We start from the raw sequence: 19,298 nt of genomic DNA, 5'->3' as shown, positions 1-19,298 counted from the left end.
CTCACTCACTCACTCAGACACACACACACCTACACTCATCACTACACACCAACACACACACCTCACACATACACACCCACATACACACCCACTCCCACACACTCACATGTACACCCCCCCCACACACACACACACATACACACAGGTAAATTTAATGTCTTTAATTTTGTTGTCCCTAAGATCCTTGTCCCATATAGATGAAGTTGTGTGTGTGTGTGTGTGTGTGTGTGTGTTTGTACGTGTGCGCGTGTGTGTAGGGGAATGTGAGTGCACCTGTGAGTGTGTGTAAGAGTGTGTGTAGGGGTATGTGTGTGCACCTGTGCGTGTGTAAGAGTGTGTGTAGGGGTATGTGTGTGTGCTTGTGAGTGTGTGTAAGAGTGTGTGTGCGTGGTCATGTGCATGCACCTGGGCATATTCTTTAATTGCCTCTGTACCTTTTTCATCCAGTCTGTGTGTGTTTGTGTGCATGAACACAAATTTGTTATTAGAAGATAGATTTGGGGAATAGTCCTCCCACATTGCACATGCACACACACGTACACACACACATGCTCTCTCAGGCACACACACACACACACACACACACACACCTTGAGAAAGCTGTATTGTTTATACACGTGTGCAGACACACCAGTGACCTCTTTCTAATCCAGGGTTTGTAGCTTGTTATGTTGCTGATTCCTGTGTTTGTTTTTATAATAAAATGGGAAGAAAAGAAAATGTGAGTATGCAAAGCTGATACCTTTCTGTCTCACCTTTACCTCTCTCACACTCACCTTTACTATTCTCTGTCTCACCTTTACCTCTCTCACACTCACCTTTACTATTCTCTGTCTCACCTTTACCACTCTCACAACCACCTGTACCTCTCACACTCACCTTTACCTCTCTCATAACCACTTGTACCTCTCACACTCACCTTTACCTCTCTCTCTCTCTCTCGCCACTCTCAGCAGTCTCTGTAGCAGAAACCTTCATTGCTGAGTCTGAGTCCCTCTGGTTGTGGAAGCCCAGGCCACAGGAGGCCGAATGGCTGCAGATAGTGTTTCTATTTTTCTATTGGCGGTTTCAGTCTGGGAGAGCTAAGACGTGACTGGGGTAGTGTGTGTCAAACCGGTTTGACAGTTTCCATTCATTCAGTAATCATAACATGGTCCTAAATACCACAACAGCCACCAAAAAAAGACAAATAGTTTTTATTGTGCTACTATTGCCCTGCTTACATGTCACATAGAATGACTGTTGTTCAGTAACAAACAGAACATGCAAAAGACAAAAACTTCAGAAAAATACACAAGCTTCCATTTGTCAAGACATCATTTGATTATGTATAAAATCTAGCTTCTTAGCCCATGTCATTACACATGGCACGTTGAGTGACAGCACAGATGAGTCCTGTGAATCGTGTCACAGTGACGGGGATAATGTTATTTTAACGTAGGAGGGTGAGCTGAGCGCAGATCTTAAGCATTGCTTGACGGTGGGTTTCTGGTTGTGTAACGTTGCATTAAGGTTGTGTTGAGGTTACATTAGCGTTGGATAAGCCCCAGTTTTCAGCACTGCTTCACCGCAGGTTTGGAGCTCATGGGGGAGATGGTGAGGCTGTCTGAGGTCTTGTCACTGCAGTACAGGTAGAAGAAGGGGTGCAGTGTTTCGCTGAAGGTGTCTGTGAAGGTGTAGAGGTGAGACCTGGCCTCCACGTCGTAGAAGGACACCTGCCCCTCCTCGTAGTCCAGGTACACGCCCACGCGGTGGGGGCGGTGTGGGAGGCTGAGTGTAACGGGGGGAGTGCAGGATGCTCGGTATTCGCGCCCCCCCTTCATGGCCAGCGCCCAGTAGCCCTGCGCCGTGCTGACCGCGATCCGCCCCTTCCTGTTGACGGACACCTTGGCCACGCCCAGGTACCAGTCGTCCTTCTGGCCCACCTGCACCTCCCAGTAGTGCCGGCCGCGGGCGAAGGCCTCCCTCCCCAGGACGATGACCACGGTGTCGAAGCGCTCCGGCCCATCCGCCAGGTCCTGCCACACCCCCCCGTGCCGAACCTGCTTCCCGCTTTCAGACAGCTGCAGCCAGGGGTTCGCCGTCCGGCCGTCCAGGGTCACGCCCACTGAGGAGCACACAGCCAATCAGACAGGGCCCCACCCACAGAGAAGCACACGGCCAATCAGACAGGGCCCCAGCCACGGAGGAGCGCACAGCCAATCCGACAGGGCCCCGCCCACATAGGAGCACATGGCCAATCAGACGGGGCCCCACCCACAGAGGAGCAGACATCCAGTCAGACAGGGCCCCAGCCACAGCGGAGCAGACATCCAGTCAGACAGGGCCCCACCCACAGTGGAGCAGACATCCAGTCAGACAGGTCCCCGCCCACATAGGAGCAGACATCCAGTCAGACAGGTCCAGGCGAAGGAAGCCTCACCTGCATATTTCTGTATCCTCCGGAGCTCTGTACAGAAAGAGGATTTTAATCTCAATACTCATCAGGTTTTATTAAAATAATCAGAGCTTAATATTTTAACTGTAAACCTTCGAGCCTGTGCTAATGTCCTTTTCCTTTTATGGGTCAGCTTGCAGATGATGATAAGGACTCTTTAATATTAAGAAATTAAATAATCTAATTATAACTTATCATAATTACAGTAGGTAAGTGGGAGAGCTGCTGATGGCAGTGGTTTGTAATGAGAGTAAAGTTATCTGCTTTATGAGTCTGGAAACTGACCTTTCTCTGCCAGTTTGTCCACTTGCTGGGTGAGAGAGACCTCCAACTCTTCCACGGCTCTCCTCACAGTCCCCACACACACATCAGTGTGAACGCCGGCTCCAGACCAGTCCTTGGTGTTCGGAGGGGAACACAGAGACGGGAAACTCTACAGCAGGAGAGGACAGATCCATCAGCATGGAGAATTACTGTACTGTACCGTCCACATACATACACACCCACCCACTCACTCACTGACTAACACTGCACATACACACTCACTAACACACTGCACATACACACTCAGTAACACACTGCACATACACACTCACTCACTAACACACTGCACACACACACTCACTAACACACTGCACACACACACTCACTAACACACTGCACATACACACTCACTAACACACTGCACATACACACTCACTAACACTGCACACACACACTCACTAACACACTGCACACACACACTCACTAACACACTAACACACTGCACATACACACTCACTAACACACTGCACATACACACTCACTCACTCACTAACACACTGACACATACACCCCTCACTCACACACTGCACATACACACTCAGTGACACACTGCACATACACACTCACTAACACACTGCACATACACACTCACTAACCTACTGCACATACACACTCACTCACTAACACACTCACTCACTCACTAACATACTGCACATACACACTCTCACTCCCACTCTCTCACTAATACACTGCACATACATTCTGCAGTCAGTAACAGTAGGAGTGTGTGACCTGTAGGAAGTAGAGATGATCCTCAGTTTGTGAGAGTTTCTCCAGTTCAGTGCTTCTGGTCTGTAGCTCAGTGAGTTCCTGCTCCAGGTCTTTAATGAGGCCTTCAGCATGTTTCTCTACTGCTCTCTGCTTCTCCTCCATCACCTCAGTCAGTTTGGCCTGGCGAATCTCAATGGAGCGCTTCAGAGTACTGAACACCAGCACGCTGTCCTCCATCTCTCTCTGTGTGCTGCTCTGCTCAAACGAGAAGCAGCTCTTAGAGTACAGGTGTGCAGAGTGAGTGAGAGGATTTCAGTCAGAGAGAGATCAGTAATATGCCCGTAACTGAGCCCTGTGTCTCCCTCCCTAACGTGAGCATCAGGACTGTAATCAGGACTCACTCTGCTCAGCTCCACACACTGTCTGATCTCCTCCACCTTCCTCCATCTGTCCTGCATCATCTGCTGCATCTCTGCTTCCGTCTTCTTCAGCTGAGCCTGAGAAACATTACAGCACAGGAGACAAAGAGGAGGGGCAGTAAGACCACGCCCCTCACAGCTGGATCACTAACATTAACCGTCTTCATTTAGGAACAACACAGCTGGCACCAGTTTCATACGGGTGCTTGAGCTATACATCAGCTGAGCTGCCGATCACCTGAGCCCCTCTAGCTGGACACTACATTAAGCAAACGTCTCTTTAGTCGAGTCCATGCGCCGACCTGTATTGATCAACAGACGGCAACTGGATGTTTACGCTCATGGTGTGAAGTTTGACCTCATGCTGTAATCTACCTAACAGGCTGTGAATATTGGACTTCTGTGGTATTGCTGCATTAATGAATTCAGACAGAGGTTGGGGGAAGGATGGTGTGATTTATGCTCATGGTTGTGTATTTAGACTTGTGTATTTAGGCTCATGGTTGTGTATTTAGACTTGTGTATTTAGGCTCATGGTTGTGTATTTAGACTCGTTGTGTATTTATGCTCATGGTTGCGTATTTAGACTCAAGGTTGTGTATTTAGACGCGAGCGGCTGTGTATTTAGATGCAAGGTTGTGTATTTAGACTCAAGGTTGTGTATTTATGCTCATGGTTGTGTATTTAGACTCGTTGTTGTGTATTTATGCTCATGGTTGTGTATTTAGACTCAAGGTTGTGTATTTAGATGCAAGGTTGTGTATTTAGACTCAAGGTTGTGTATTTAGACTCAAGGTTGTGTATTTAGACGCGAGCAGCTGTGTATTTAGACTCAAGGTTGTGTATTTAGATGCAAGGCTGTGTATTTAGACGCGAGCAGCTCTCACCTTCTTCTCCACCCAGGCCCTCTCAGCGGACACAGTGAAGTGGGCCCGGTGGTCCGTCTCCACGCACAGCACGCACACACACGTCTGGTCCGTCCTGCAGAACAGCTCCAGCAGCCGCTCGTGCTTGGGGCACATCCTGTCCTGCAGGCTGCTGATTGGCTGGATGAGTTTGTGTTTGGTGAAGCGGGCGTTGTGGGACCTCAGGTGCTCCTCGCAGTAGGAGGTCAGACACACCAGGCAGGACTTCAGCGCCCGCTGCTGCTCCCCGGTGCAGATGTCACAGGCCACGCCCTCCGCCCTGGGGCCCTCTGCCCTGGGGCCCTCCGCCCTGGGGCCCTCCGGCTGCATCTCGGGGCTCCCCTCCAGCTGTACCGCAGGGCAGGTTGCTGCAGCGTCCGGGCCCTCCTCGGGGCCCCCCTGCGGGGGTCTGGCTTCGCTGTCTCTCAGCTGCTCTGCGATGTCCCGCAGCACCGTGTTGACGCTGATGTCGGGGCGCTGGTAGAAGGTCTTCTTGCACATGGGGCACTGGCACAGGGAGCTGCCCTTCCAGTAGCCCCCGATGCAGCCCATGCAGAAGCTGTGGCCGCAGGGGATGGAGACAGGGCTGCGGAACACGTCCAGGCAGATGGAGCAGTAGCACTGTTCCTCCGACAGCTTCCTGCTGACTGAAGCCATTCCTGCCACAGACAGGTCCTTCACCTCCGCTTTCCAAGCCTAGCGTGGCTGCAGTCACACGTCTGTGCTGTAAACTAATCATGCGCATATCTGCGTCACACGTCTGCGCTGTAATCTAATCATGCGCATATCTGCGTCACACGTCTGCACTGTAATCTAATCATGCGCATATCTGCGTCACACGTCTGCGCTGTAAACTAATCATGCGCATATCTGCGTCACACGTCTGCGCTGTAATCTAATCATGCGCATATCTGACTAATCATACGCATATCTGTGTCACACGTCTGCACTGTAATCTAATCATGCGCATATCTGTGTCACACGTCTGCGCTGTAATCTAATCATGCGCATATCTGACTAATCATACGCATATCTGTGTCACACGTCTGCACTGTAAACTAATCATGCGCATATCTGACTAATCATACGCATATGTGTCACACGGCTGCACTGTAAACTAATCATGCGCATATCTGTGTCACGTCTGCGCTGTAAACTGTCATCATATGTTTATCATTTCACTATGCAGGCTCTGTAGCCTGCAGTTAACACTAATAACTAAACTCTGTATTTTATCAGGATGTATGTTTGCATTAAATGGAACATTCACAGAAAAATACAAGAACTTAAAATTCAGCAATACTGAATTAGGAATATCTTGTTTGCTTCCTAATTGAATTTTTTATTTTTTATTTATAAGGCTGAAGCTTTTTGTTTACAAACACAATGGATCAATGCATTATGGGATTGCTGACTCTGACTCCGTTATGGAGGAGAGTTGACTGTTAGTGATATTATTAAGAGTAGGGCTGGGACTACCCAGTAGCACCTTGGCGTATTAAAACTTCCTGCATCATTTAGCAGCGGCAGCACTTTATGAGGTAGATATTATAATATAATAATATTGCAAACAAAAAGTGTTCTCATGTTTATTATTGCTCAGCAAATGATCCACTGAAGCTGGATAATTTATGGAGCTTATGGAAGTGCACAAGTTCCTGCATCTGCCATGATGTAATTACAGACAAAAAGACACAGGCCTGTTTGTGTGCCTCTCGAAATCTGAAACATTGCAGACTGTGGGTGCGCTAGATGTGCGTAAAACATTGTTGGTGTTCTACATATATGTATGCCAAACTACTTTACCAGTAAAGGTACTGTTACTTTTGTGTCCAAAAAATGTCATATTATGAAACAAAAGCTTAAAACTGTAACAGCATTCACTCGCTAACTAGCTAACAGGCTAATGACTCGGTAATGCTAGGATGCTAGTTAAGCAAACTATTGATAAAAAATATGAATACACATTGTTAAGACATTTAAGGATTTAGTTAGGTATGCTATTAACATTGAAATGTTATGGTACATTTCTAATCTGAAAAGATTAAACCCAGTGAGCTGGGCTGGGATATCTGCAGGTTTTATAATGTTTTTTTCACAGCGCCACCTGCAGCACTGGAGTAGAATACATGGGGAAAGAGCTTTGAGTTTCAGCATGGGGTCTGTGTGTGTTTGATTGTTGCTTGATTTGTATGTTTGATTGTTGTTTGATATGTATGTATAATTGTTAGATTTGTATGTTTTATTTTGTTTATGTGTTTGATTGTTGTTATTTAAGTATGTTTGATAGTTGTTTATGTATGTTTGATTGTTGTTATTTAAGTATGCTTGATAGTTGTTTATGTATGTTTGATTGCTGTTATTTACGTGTGTTTGATAGTTGTAGATGCTCTGCAGAGGCCTTGGCCTGCGCACAGATGCACTGCCCATGCTGAAGCCTGGTGCCAGGGCTGCAGTGAGCCGACCCATTTTGGGTGATAAGCCTGGTGCCATTAAGATTAATGTGTGAAAGGGCAGCTGTCCTTCCCAGAGGTCGAGGGGGAGACGAGGGGGGGACAAAAGAGAGAGCTCCTCAAGTTTCTCCCAGAATGCATTCTGTCAAAGTTGTCGCATGGAACTTCCAAAATAACATGCTTACGGAGGCAAATAGCTGTGCCGTTCGGCCTAAAGCAAACTACCCCTCCCCCAGACCTCCCTCCCAGACCCCTCGCCCAGACCCCTCCCCAGACCCCCTCGCCCAGACCCATCCCCCAGACCCCTCGCCCAGACCCCTCCCCAGACCCCCCTCCCAGACACTCGCCCAGACCCCTCCCCCAGACCCACCTACCAGACCCCTCCCCCAGACCCCTCTTCCAGACCCCTCCCCAGACCCCTCCCCCAGACCTCTCCGCAGACTCCCCTCCCAGACCCCTCCCCCAAACCCCTCCCCAGGCCCCTCTCCCAGACCCCCTCATAGACCCCTCCCCCAAACCCCTCCCCAGACCCCCTCCCAGACCCCCTCCCAGACCCCTCCCCCAGACCTCTCTGCAGACTCCCCTCCCAGACCCCTCCCCAAACCCTCCCCCAGGCCCCTCTCCCAGACCCCCTCATAGACCCCTCCCCAGACTCCCCTCCCAGACCCCTCTCTCAGACCCCTCCCCCAAACCCCTCCGCCAGACCCCCTCTCAGACCCCCCTCCCAGACCCCTCCCCCAAACCCCTCCCCCAGACCCTCCTCCAGACCCCTCCCCAGACCCCTCCTGGCACAGGAGGGGCGGGTCTGTGTCTCTGGCCTTGTGCTGATGGAAACAGGCTAAAGATGATCCTCCCGCAGCCGCTAATGTTCTGGCATATTCTGCTAGCGCTGGAAAGCAGGGGAACCGAAGCTCACTGAAGGCATATATGTGATGCTTTAAAGTATGAACATTCTGAAAATAACTTTTTTATGCAGAGAACAGATTGTATGGATGTAGTCTGTCATGACCAAAGGCAACAGTAGCTTTGCGCCTCATTTTATGCAGTAGAAGTTAAACAAAACTATGTAAAGGACTGTAGAAGTGTGGAGTGTAGAGTGTGTGTGTGTGTGTGTGTGAGTGTGTGTAGGTATGAGTGTGTGTGTGAGTGTATGTGTGTGTGTGTGTGAGTGTGCGTGTGCATGTGTGTCTGTGTAAGTGTGTGTGTGTGTAGGTGTGTGTGTGAGTGTGTAAGTGTGAGTGTGGACATGTGTATGAGTGTGAGTGTGAGTGTGTGTGTGAGTGTGAGAGTATGTGTGTGTGTGTATGTGTGTCTGTGTAAGTGTGTGTGTGTGTAGGTGTATGTGTGAGTGTGTAAGTGTGAGTGTGGACATGTGTATGAGTGTGTGTGTCTGAGTGTGTATGTGTGTCTGTGTAGGTGTATGTGTGAGTGTGTGCGTGTAAGTGTGTGAGTGTGTAAGTGTGAGTGTGGACATGTTGTATGAGTGTGTGTGTGTGTGTGTGTGTGTGTGAGAGTGTGAGTAGGGAGTGCTGGTATTCCTGTGGCAGTGTGCTTCTGTCTAAGGAGTTGGGAGGGAGGCTGGTGTATATAGAGGCTCGGCTATAGATAGAAACTCTCTCTCTTCCAGAAATACCCCGCCAGCAGATTCCCAGCTTTATGTTTACCCCACAGACAGGGGCAACGAGAAGCCTTCTGCCCCTCAGTTCTGCCCCTCATTTAGCACCACTGGCCACACACATACACACACACTCACACACACACTCATACACACTCATACACACACCTACACTCACACTTACACACACATTCACACACACACTCACACACACATATACACACACAGATGCACATTCACACTCACACACACACACACACACACACACACACACATATACACACACTCATACACATGCCTACACTCACACTTACACACACACACACATTCACACACATATACACACACTCATACACACGCCTACACTCACACTTACACACACACACACGCATTCACACTCACACACTCGCACACACATATACACACACACACACACACACTCATACACACGCCTACACTCACACTTACACATACACACTTACACGCACACTCACTCACTCACTCACTCACTCACACACACACACAGAGCTCTGAGAATATTTCTGTGTTCTCATTGGATGAAAAGCCCATCATGTATGAAATAAGCCTTCAGGAAGCTTTCTTACCGGCAGCGGCTGCAGTGGAGGGAGACTCCATGGTGTCACCGCTGTGTCCCAAAGCGCAGTGTCACCTCTCTGACAGGCAACACTGACCCCATGCTGATCCTGGCTCCCCTGCTCTTAAAGGGGCAGCCTTACATAACCCAGCCAATCACAAACAATCATCTCCTCTTTGCTCCGCCCTTTCCAATAGAGCTGGACTCTCCTCTCACTCACATCTATTTCCTGCCAACTTCAATAACACTGCACTGTGTAAGCCCCACCCACTTTAAAAGCACTGCACCGTGTAAGCCCCGCCCACTTTAATAACATTGCACAGTGTAAGCCCCGCCCACTTTAATAACACTGCACAGTGTAAGCCCTGCCCACTTTAATAACACTGCACAGTGTAAGCCCCGCCCACTTTAATAACACTGTACTGTGTAAGCCCCACCCACTTTAAAAGCACTGCACCGTGTAAGCCCCGCCCACTTTAATAACATTGCACAGTGTAAGCCCCGCCCACTTTAATAACACTGCACAGTGTAAGCCCCGCCCACTTTAATAACACTGTACTGTGTAAGCCCCACCCACTTCCATACTGCTGCACTATGCAGGTCCTGCTTCTTCTGTTCTTCAGGAAACAACATTCAAACCCAACATAACTGTATAAACGCGCTTTCAACCAGCTGGGGAAAATTGTAGAGGAAGTCCAGACAAGTCCTTTCCTCTGATCATTTTTATTCAAATTGAAAAATACAGTTAATAATACCACGTTTTCAGTGTACAGATATAGTATATTTTTACATTTAGCATTTTAATGCTAAACTCTATAGTATAAAATACAGTAGTAAAAAATAGTATGTTTAAAAAAACCTATTTCTAAAATATGGTAATCAAGTCCATTATTGCATTAGACATAAAGACGTCATGATGTAAAGTATCTGGGACCCTTCACATATGAGTACAGAGATTCTTCATATAGAACAGGAAGCCACAGCTGACCGATTTCCTTCTGACCCTAAAAGAACAGCAATTTGGAGACTGATCTGCTCAGATCAGCAGGCTTCTGTGAGTTTAAGCACATTCATTAATTCAATGTACAGACATAAATTTGGAATCTGACAGTCCTTGACAGTCATGTTTCTGTAAAAACAGTGTCTGTACCCCTGGAACATCACAGGAGAACTCCCACACAAGGAGGGGCCTGGTTTGCAGTACAGGGGGAGTGGTTTTGGAGAGAGGTGGGGTCTGTAGCACAGAGAGAGTGGTTTGGGAAAGGGGTGGGGTCTGTAGCACAGAGAGAGGGGTTTGGGAGAGGGGTGGGGTCTGTAGCTCGGGGAGAGGGGTGGGGTCTGTATCTCAGGGGGAGTGGTTTGGGAGAGGGGCGGGGTCTGTAGCTCGGGGGGAGTGGTTTTGGAGAGAGGTGGGGTCTGTAGCACAGAGAGAGTGGTTTGGAAAAGGGGTGGGGTCTGTAGCACAGAGAGAGGGGTTTGGGAGAGGGGTGGGGTCTGTAGCTCGGGGAGAGGGGCGGGGTCTGTATCTCAGGGGGAGTGGTTTGAGAGAGGGGCGGGGTCTGTAGCTCGGGGGGAGTGGTTTGGGAGAGGGGTGGGGTCTGTAGCACAGGGTGAGTGGTTTGGGAGAGGGGTGGGGTCTGTAGCTCAGGGGGAGTGGTTTGGGAGAGGGGCAGAGTGTGAGATTTTGCTCAGCTGTGCTTGACGGGTGAGATGATGAGGGGGGCGGCGTTCTTGCCGTCATGGGCGGGGCAGGGGCTGAATATGGGGAACAGGCTCTCGGTGAAGGCGTCCATGAAGGTGTAGAGGTGCGCGTGCGCCTTCACGTCGTAGAAGGACACCTGCCCCGCCTCGTAGTCCAGGTACACGCCCACCTTGCTGGGGAGCTCGGGGACCAGCAGGGGCAGGCGGGCGGAGCTTAGGGCCTTGATCTCCCCGCCCTTCAGCCACAGGCACCAAAACCCGTTATCGGGGCTCAGCCGGATGTCCCCCTTCCTGTGGGCGGACTGCCGCGCCACGCCCAGGGTCCAGGCGGTCTTGGAGCCCACCTCCACCTCCCAGTAGTGGCGGCCGGAGCTGAGGCTCTCGCGGCCGAGCACGAACAGGGCGGGGTGGAAGCGCCGCGTGGCCTCTCCCTGCGGAGCCGGCTGCTTGCGCTCCTCAAACCACACCTTCCTCCCGTCCGCTGACAGTGCCAGGCTCCGCTGAGCCGTGCCCGAGTCCAGAAACACCTCACCTGCAGAGACAGCATGGGGTCAAACTCAGCAGCACCTCCTGCAGGGCTGGATGAGGAATTACAGCCTGTTCCTACAATATAATGACTGCACACCCCAACACTGTGTGAGTTCAAGTATATGTGCACATATTCATTTTTGTCATTAGTTAGACAGCAGTATTTACATAATTATGATTGTTATTGCTGCAGTTGCTAATCTGGCTACAGATGTGTGCTGTGTGACGTGAGTGTGTGATGTGATGCGAGTGTGCGATGTGATGTGAGTGGGAGTGTGTGATGTGATGTGAGTGTGTGATGTGTTTGATCTGAGTGTGTTGTGTGATGTGAGTGGGAGTGTGTGATGTGAGTGTTTGATGTGAGTGTGTTGTGTGATGTGAGTGTGTTATGTGATGTGAGTGTTTGATGTGAGTGTGAGTGTATGATGTGAGTGTGTTGTGTGAGTGTTTGATGTGTGTTTGATGTGAGTGTGAGTGTTTGATGTGAGTCTGGTGTGTGATGTGAGTGTGTGATGTGTTTGTACCTTTTCAAACCTGTATTTTGTAGTTGTCCAATGACCATGATATGCACTTTTATATGTCGCTTTGGGTAAGAGTGTCTGCTAAATAAATGTAATGTAATGTAATGTGTCAGAGAGAAACGTACTTGCATAGTTCTGTAGCTTACGTAACTCTGTGGAGAAAAGAGATCGCAGTCAAATTCAAACACAGAGGTTGTAGAATTTTAAATCTTCATTGGGGGTAAGTGGATTCTTGGTCTCAGCCTGCAGATTAAATGTCCTGAAGCATAGTTTTTAAAGCTGCCTCATACCCAACAGGCCTTCTAAGTCTAGACTATATTTGGCTTTAGTTAGCATTGGATAAGCAGATAAGGACCAGCGTTACTCATCGGTCTGCAGCATCATTTCCATTACCCATTCCTCACTCATTCCCTTATCATTTTTCCTGTTACGGTCTGACCTAGACCAGATTGTAACATGTGACCAGCCTAGTCCAATCACAGACCTTTGCTGTAGAGTCTCTTGAGCATGTCTTGGCTCTTTTCCAGCAGGGCGCTGACTGATGACCTCACAGTCCCCACATACAGGTCAGTATTCACGGACACGCCGGACCAGTCCATCGGCTCAGGGGGAGGGGCCAAAGTGGGGAGGATCTACAGCATAGGACACAACATTACAGTTAATGTGCAGTGTATTATGCGTGGATAGTGTGTGAGTAATGCATGAGAAGTGGTGAGCTATCGTGTTTGGGCAGTGTATGAGTAGTATGTTTACAGTGTGTGAGTAATGTGTCAGTACTTTGTGTGCAGTGTGTGAGTTGTGTGTGCAGTGTGTGAGTTGCATGTGCGCAGTGTGTGAGTTGTGTGTGCAGTGTTCACGCAGTGCGGCAGTATCAGACCTGCAGCACCAGTAGTTTGTCATCAGTGTGAGCGAGTGCCTCCAGCTCGGAGCTCCTCTTCCTCAGCTGGTCCAGCTCTTCCTCCAGGCCGTGGGCCAGCTCCTGGGCCTGCCGCTCCGCCTCCCGCTGCCGCGCGGTGATCTGCTCCACCACCTCCGCCTGGCTCTGCTCCACCAAGCGCTGCAGCTCTGCATACACCTTCCAGCTCTCCTCCAGCTCCCGCTGCGCTGAGGTCTGTGCCCGGAGCACCACACATTAACCACAGCACCCACACACCAACTACAGCAGCCACACACCAACTACAGCACCCACACACCAACTACAGCACCCACAGCACCCACACACCAACTACAGAACCCACACACCAACTACAGCACCCACACACCAACTACAGCAGCCACAGCACCCACACACCAACCACAGCACCCACACACCAACTACAGCAGCCACACACCAACTACAGCACCCACACACCAACTACAGCAGCCACACACCAACTACAGCACCCACACACGAACTACAGCACCCACAGCACCCACACACCAACTACAGCACCCACACATCAACTACAGTACCCACACACCAACTACAACACCCACACACCAACTACAGAACCCACACACCAACTACAGCACCCACACACCAACTACAGCACCCACACACCAACTACAGAACCCACACACCAACTACAGCACCCACAGCACCCACACACCAACTACAGCACCCACAGCACCCACACACCAACTACAGAACCCACAGCACCCACACACCAACTACAGAACCCACACACCAACTACAGCACCCACACTCCAACTACAGAGCCCACACACCAACTACAGAACCCACACACCAACTACAGAACCCACAGCACCCACACACCAACTACAGCACTCACACACCTGAACACAGCAGCTAAACACAGCACTCACACACCTGAACACAGCAGCTAAACACAGCACTCACACACCTGTACACAGTACCGACATGGCTGAACACAGCACTGACACACCTGATAACATACTGTCCCATGTTTGGAGAGTTGTGTGCAAATCAGCCCTGCGGCTTGCAGGCCACAGGTGTAGGTTAGATGAAGCTGGGGTGTATGCTACACAGGGCGGGGTCTTATAATTCGTTGAAAGGTACATAAGGCAGTAGGTGTGAACTTCCCTTTTTAGGGAGGTTTTGTTCTTCTTGTGGGTCAAAGGCCACACTGCTGTTATAAAACCTTACTTCCCTGAACTAAAGATCGGTCTCTCACTGTTAAGGTGAAGAGTGAGACGCTTTGACTGCACCGGCCCAGGCTGCCCCTGGGTGCCAGGTTAGCCAGTAAGTGGCAGGGGTTTTTGTCAGTGAGGCAGTGTGTTTTTGTCAGTGAGGCAGGGGTTTTTGTCAGTGAGGCAGGGGTTTTTGTCAGTGAGGCAGGGGTTTTTGTCAGTGAGGCAGGGGTTTTTGGCCAGTGAGGCAGGGGTTTTTGGCCAGTGAGGCAGGGGTTTTTGGCCAGTGAGGCAGGGGTTTTTGGCCAGTGAGGCAGTGTGTTTTTGTCAGGGAGGCAGGGGTTTTTGTCAGTGAGGCAGGGTTGTTGGCCAGTGAGGCAGTGTGTTTTTGTCAGTGAGGCAGGGTTTTTGGCCAGTGAGGCAGTGTGTTTTTCGCCAGTGAGGCAGGGTTTTTGTCCAGTGAGGCAGAGGTTTTTGTCAGTGAGGCAGGGGTTTTTGGCCATGTCCATGTGATCAGAGCAGCAGGTGCTGGAGTCCTTATGAATGCAGAGAACCTCTGACAGGACTGGTCTGACTGGTCTGACTGCCTCCTCCCAGAAAACAAACATCTCACCCTGTTAAATATTTACATTCAGGCATGTAGCAAACGCCCTTGTCCAGCACCAGGGGGAGGCATGAAGGAGGTGGTGGGAAAGAGAGATCTTTCAGTGTGCACTGAATGACCCTGTAGGGGTTAAGTGTGCACTGACAGACAGGCCCGTGTGTAACAGTATCCTCTTTGTATTTATACACACAGCTGAGGGTCCTCAGTCTGTAATGATGACTCAGGTCTGGACTAAACGTGGCTCCACTAGAGTTTGCAATAAGGCAGTGCTAAAAAAAAAACACTAACACTCAACATGCAGAAGGGAATCTGCCTGTTTCACTCTCACTCACTCACTAGATCTGTCACAGAGTCATTCATTCACTCATCCTGTCTCTCAATCACTCACTTGCATGCATTCATTCTCTCACTCACACACTCATTCACTCACTCACTCAGGCACCCAGTCACTCACTCACTCACTCAGTCACCCGATCACTCAGTCACTCAGTCACCCAGTCACTCATTAACTTACTTTCTCACTCTCTCACTCACTTACTCACTCACCCAATAATTCAGTCACTCATTCACCCAGTCACTCACTCACTTTCTCACTCAGTCACTCAGTCACCCAGTCACTCACTCACTCTCTAACTCATTCACTCACTCTGTCACCCAGTCACTCATTCAGTTTCTCACTCAGTCACTCAGTCACCCAGTCACTCACTCACTCTCTAACTCATTCACTCACTCTGTCACCCAGTCACTCAGTCACCCAGTCACTCACTCTCTCACTCACTCATTCACTCACTCTGTCACCCAGTCACTCATTCACTCACTCACTCTGTCACCCAGTCACTCGCTCACTCACTCCATCGCTTGCTTAATCATTCGCTCACTTGCACGCACTCACTCGCTTACTCACTTTGATGACTTTGACAGACACTCACTCATTCCCTCATTCACTCACCTTGATGACCTTGATAGACTGTTTGATCTCCTCAAGCTTCTTAGCTCTCTCCTTGATCAAGTGTTTTACTTCTGACCTCCTCTTACCCAGGTGACTCTATGGAGAAAAAATGGTTAGCGTTAGCACTTTCAGTGCCTATAGTACTCCTGTACTGGTTAGCGTTAGCATCGTTCTGGTCTCACCATTTTCCGCTTCCACTCGCGGTCGATGGAAACGATGTTGTGCGTGCGGTGTGCAGTGTCTGCACAGGCGGTGCAGACGCAGGTGTGGTCGTTGCGGCAGTAGACCTCCAGGAGGCGCTGGTGTTTCTTGCAGACCTGTTCCTCGAGGCGGGGCAGGGGCCGAGTCAGGCGGTGGGAGGCGAGCTCTTTGACGCGACGGTGGGGCAGGAGGTGGGCCTCGCAATACGACCCACAGCAGGTCAGGCACGACTTCACTGCCCTCATCTTCCTCCCAATGCAGGAGTCGCAGGCCACATCCCCCACCTGCGCAAAGTCTCCACCCACCGACTCCCCCGGCCTGGCGTCCGGCCCCGCCCCCAGCCCCGCCTCCGCCACGCCCAGCCCCTGGAAGTGGGTGGAGATTTCGGCCAGGACGCGGTTGACGCTGAGTTCGGGCCGCCGGGGGAAGTTCTTCTTGCACATGGGGCAGACGCACTGCTTGCTGTGGGTCCAGTAGCCCTGCAGGCAGGCCTTGCAGAAGCTGTGGCCGCAGGGCGTGGACACCGGCTCCACAAACACCTCCAGGCAGATGGAGCACTGGAACTGCTCCTCGGTCAGAGAGCGCCCCCCGGGGGAGCCCAGACCTGGGGGGAGTACAGCCTCAGTCAGCACCCCAATACAGCCCCCACCGCCTACAGCCCCCACCCCAATACAGCCCCCACCGCCTACAGCCCCCACCCCAATACAGCCCCCACCGCCTACAGCCCCCACCCCAATACAGCGCCCACCCCCTACAGCCCCACCGCCTCAGCCCCACCCCCTACAGCCCCCACCGCCTACAGCCCCCACCCCAATACAGCCCCCACCCCCTACAGCCCCCACCCCAATACAGCCCCCACCGCCTAACAGTCCCCACCCCAATACAGCCCCCACCGCCTACAGCCCCCACCCCAATACAGCCCCCACCGCCTACAGCCCCCACCCAATACAGCCCCCACCGCCTACAGCCCCCACCCCAATACAGCCCCCACCCCCTACAGCCCCCACCCCAATACAGCCCCCACGCCTACAGCCCCCACCCCAATACAGCCCCCACCCCCTACATTTTGTTTGGGTTGGTGGTATGTCTATGCTGTAATACTGTGCTGTGAAGCTGCAACCACCCCGTTGATCATACCCTATATGTCCTGATCTGTAAATTTAAGTTCCCTTTTTCTTGTGGTTCCCTCGCTACTTGTGCCTGGGTAATCCTTATGCTTGTGCCTGGGTAATCCTTATGCTTGTGCCTGGGTAATCCTTATGCTTGCGCCTGGGTAATCCTTATGCTTGTGCCTGGGTAATCCTTATGCTTGTGCCTGGGTAATCCTTATGCTTGTGCCTGGGTAATCCTTATGCTTGCGCCTGGGTAATCCTTATGCTTGCGCCTGGGTAATCCTTATCCACTTCTTTGCACCTGTAATCTGGATGTGTAAGTGTGTCTTTGTAAAGGGGTATGTGACCGGGGCAGAGCCGCAGTATAGCAGCAGTTCTGCCTCCAGAGGGCCTCAGAGGCAGTGCTGAATGTGTGCATTTGAGAAAAGGGATTTCATTACCAAACAAATGGCAGGGAACCTGGGTCCTCGTTTGTTTTGTGAATAATTGGAAATCTGGGTTTCCCAGCAGAGGTATAAAATAACGACAGATGCTATATTTGTGAAAAAGGGAATGCCTATTTGGAAAATTAATTGTGTTTTCACGATGGAACAGTCTGTATTCTCAGAATAAAAAGGCATGGGGATCTCCCACTGTTCTGGGACAACTCTGTTTATTGTTGTTTGTTTGGCAGTCTTGCTTTGGATTGGCTGAGCTCTAAACAATGCACCAATCTCCCAGACACGCACACACACTCACACAAACACACACACACACACACAAACCCACAAACCCACACAGACACACACTCTCTCTCTCACACACACACATACACTCTCACATTCATGCACACACACACACACACACACACTCCCTCTTTTGAAAAAATTTAGATGCTTTTTAACACACATTGACTCACAGCCATACCAACATTTTGCTGTTTCACTGTGTTGGGGAAACAGGTTTGGCTGTCACACAGTCATACCTCTGGTGTATAATGCCTGTGGAATGTAGAACTGCCCGATCCAGCCTCCCCTAGCACGACAGCTCAGGAGGAACCCTCTGACAACGCTACAACAACGCTGTGAAAACAGCCCAGCAACTCCCTGGCAATGCTCCAATAAAATACATTGAATTTCAAAAAACAACACCAGCTTCCTCTCCACACCAAGCCATGCATGACTCACTCAAACTACCTCACTGTGGACATAACACAACTACACAACAGCACAGGCCCCCACCACACAACTACACAACAGCACTGACCCCCACCACACAACTGCACAACAGCACAGACCTGCTCCACACAACTACACAACAGCACAGACCTGCTCCACACAACAGCACAACAACACAGACCTGCTCCATACAACAGCACAACAACACAGACCCCCACCACACAGCTACACAACAGCACTAACCCCCTCCACACAGCTACAAAACAGTACTGACCTCGTCCACACAACTACACAACAGCACAGACCCACTCCACACAGCTACACAACAGCACTGACCTCGTTCACCACACAGCTACACAACAGCACAGACCCGCTCCACACAAGGACACATATGTCCAGTGTGATAAATTCCCCAATATTTTACAGATTCAGGCAGCTTTAGAAAGGTTTTGTGAAGTGAAATCCACACATTCCAATTTCCCTCCTAATTCAAAAACTCCTGGAACATTGTCTTTCCTATTAGTCCTGTAGGATGAAGCTATCAGTGAGAGAGAGAGAGGGATAAAATGAGACTCACTCAGCATGCTGATTTCTCTTCTCTGCTCGTACTTGTAGGGTCTCCCTCTTCCTTCTCCCAATATTCCAGAAACTACCAGACTTCCCCTTTCCTACCACCCTCTCTCTCTCTCTCTCTCTCTCTCTCTCTGAGGAGTGGCAAGAGAGAGGGGGTGTACCCACAGGTGCAGTTATACCTGTTAGGAAGCCCGCCGAGCAGTGATTGGTGAAAAACACATGGATCTTTGTTTATTGCGTCAGAGAGTGCATTGCTCCATTACCTTAACAATGTGGCCAAATCTTCATTCACCCCAACACCACCCCGACCGTAAACGGTCAGCATGCACACGATATATACTGACAGATAGAGAGATTCCCACGCCTGTCAGTATGTTCCTGACCTACCCCTGGGGGTATTTA

The 19,298-nt window shown here is 50.4% G+C and overlaps 2 protein-coding genes and 1 long non-coding RNA gene across 3 annotated transcripts; 1 reads left to right on the top strand and 2 right to left on the bottom strand.

The window, feature by feature from the left end:
* The first annotated feature begins 211 nt into the window (after positions 1-211).
* Positions 212-720, top strand: LOC135258699 (uncharacterized). The gene is made up of 2 exons (XR_010331065.1): positions 212-303; positions 344-720. It is a non-coding gene; the product is annotated as an uncharacterized LOC135258699 (long non-coding RNA).
* Positions 721-1,180: 460 nt separating this feature from the next.
* si:dkey-46i9.6 (E3 ubiquitin-protein ligase TRIM39) lies at positions 1,181-9,550 on the bottom strand. Its single transcript, XM_064342186.1, has 7 exons — positions 9,470-9,550; positions 4,779-5,527; positions 3,874-3,969; positions 3,494-3,727; positions 2,723-2,870; positions 2,423-2,449; positions 1,181-2,107 (listed from the first exon to the last, which is right to left on the bottom strand). The coding sequence occupies exons 2-7, from the start codon at positions 5,451-5,453 to the stop codon at positions 1,554-1,556; spliced, it is 1,734 nt and encodes a 577-aa protein (XP_064198256.1). The 5' UTR covers positions 5,454-5,527; positions 9,470-9,550; the 3' UTR covers positions 1,181-1,553.
* A 590-nt stretch (positions 9,551-10,140) lies between these two features.
* btr12 (bloodthirsty-related gene family, member 12) lies at positions 10,141-19,048 on the bottom strand. The gene is made up of 7 exons (XM_064342187.1): positions 18,901-19,048; positions 16,036-16,658; positions 15,854-15,949; positions 13,087-13,320; positions 12,694-12,841; positions 12,335-12,361; positions 10,141-11,692 (listed from the first exon to the last, which is right to left on the bottom strand). The coding sequence occupies exons 1-7, from the start codon at positions 18,905-18,907 to the stop codon at positions 11,148-11,150; spliced, it is 1,680 nt and encodes a 559-aa protein (XP_064198257.1). The 5' UTR covers positions 18,908-19,048; the 3' UTR covers positions 10,141-11,147.
* Positions 19,049-19,298: the final 250 nt, after the last annotated feature.

The sequence above is a fragment of the Anguilla rostrata genome, chromosome 7 (assembly GCF_018555375.3).
Source record: "Anguilla rostrata isolate EN2019 chromosome 7, ASM1855537v3, whole genome shotgun sequence".
NCBI classification, from domain to species: Eukaryota; Metazoa; Chordata; class Actinopteri; order Anguilliformes; family Anguillidae; genus Anguilla; species Anguilla rostrata.
Note: the sequence above shows the minus strand (reverse complement) of the source record. Positions and strands in the feature narration are given on the sequence as shown.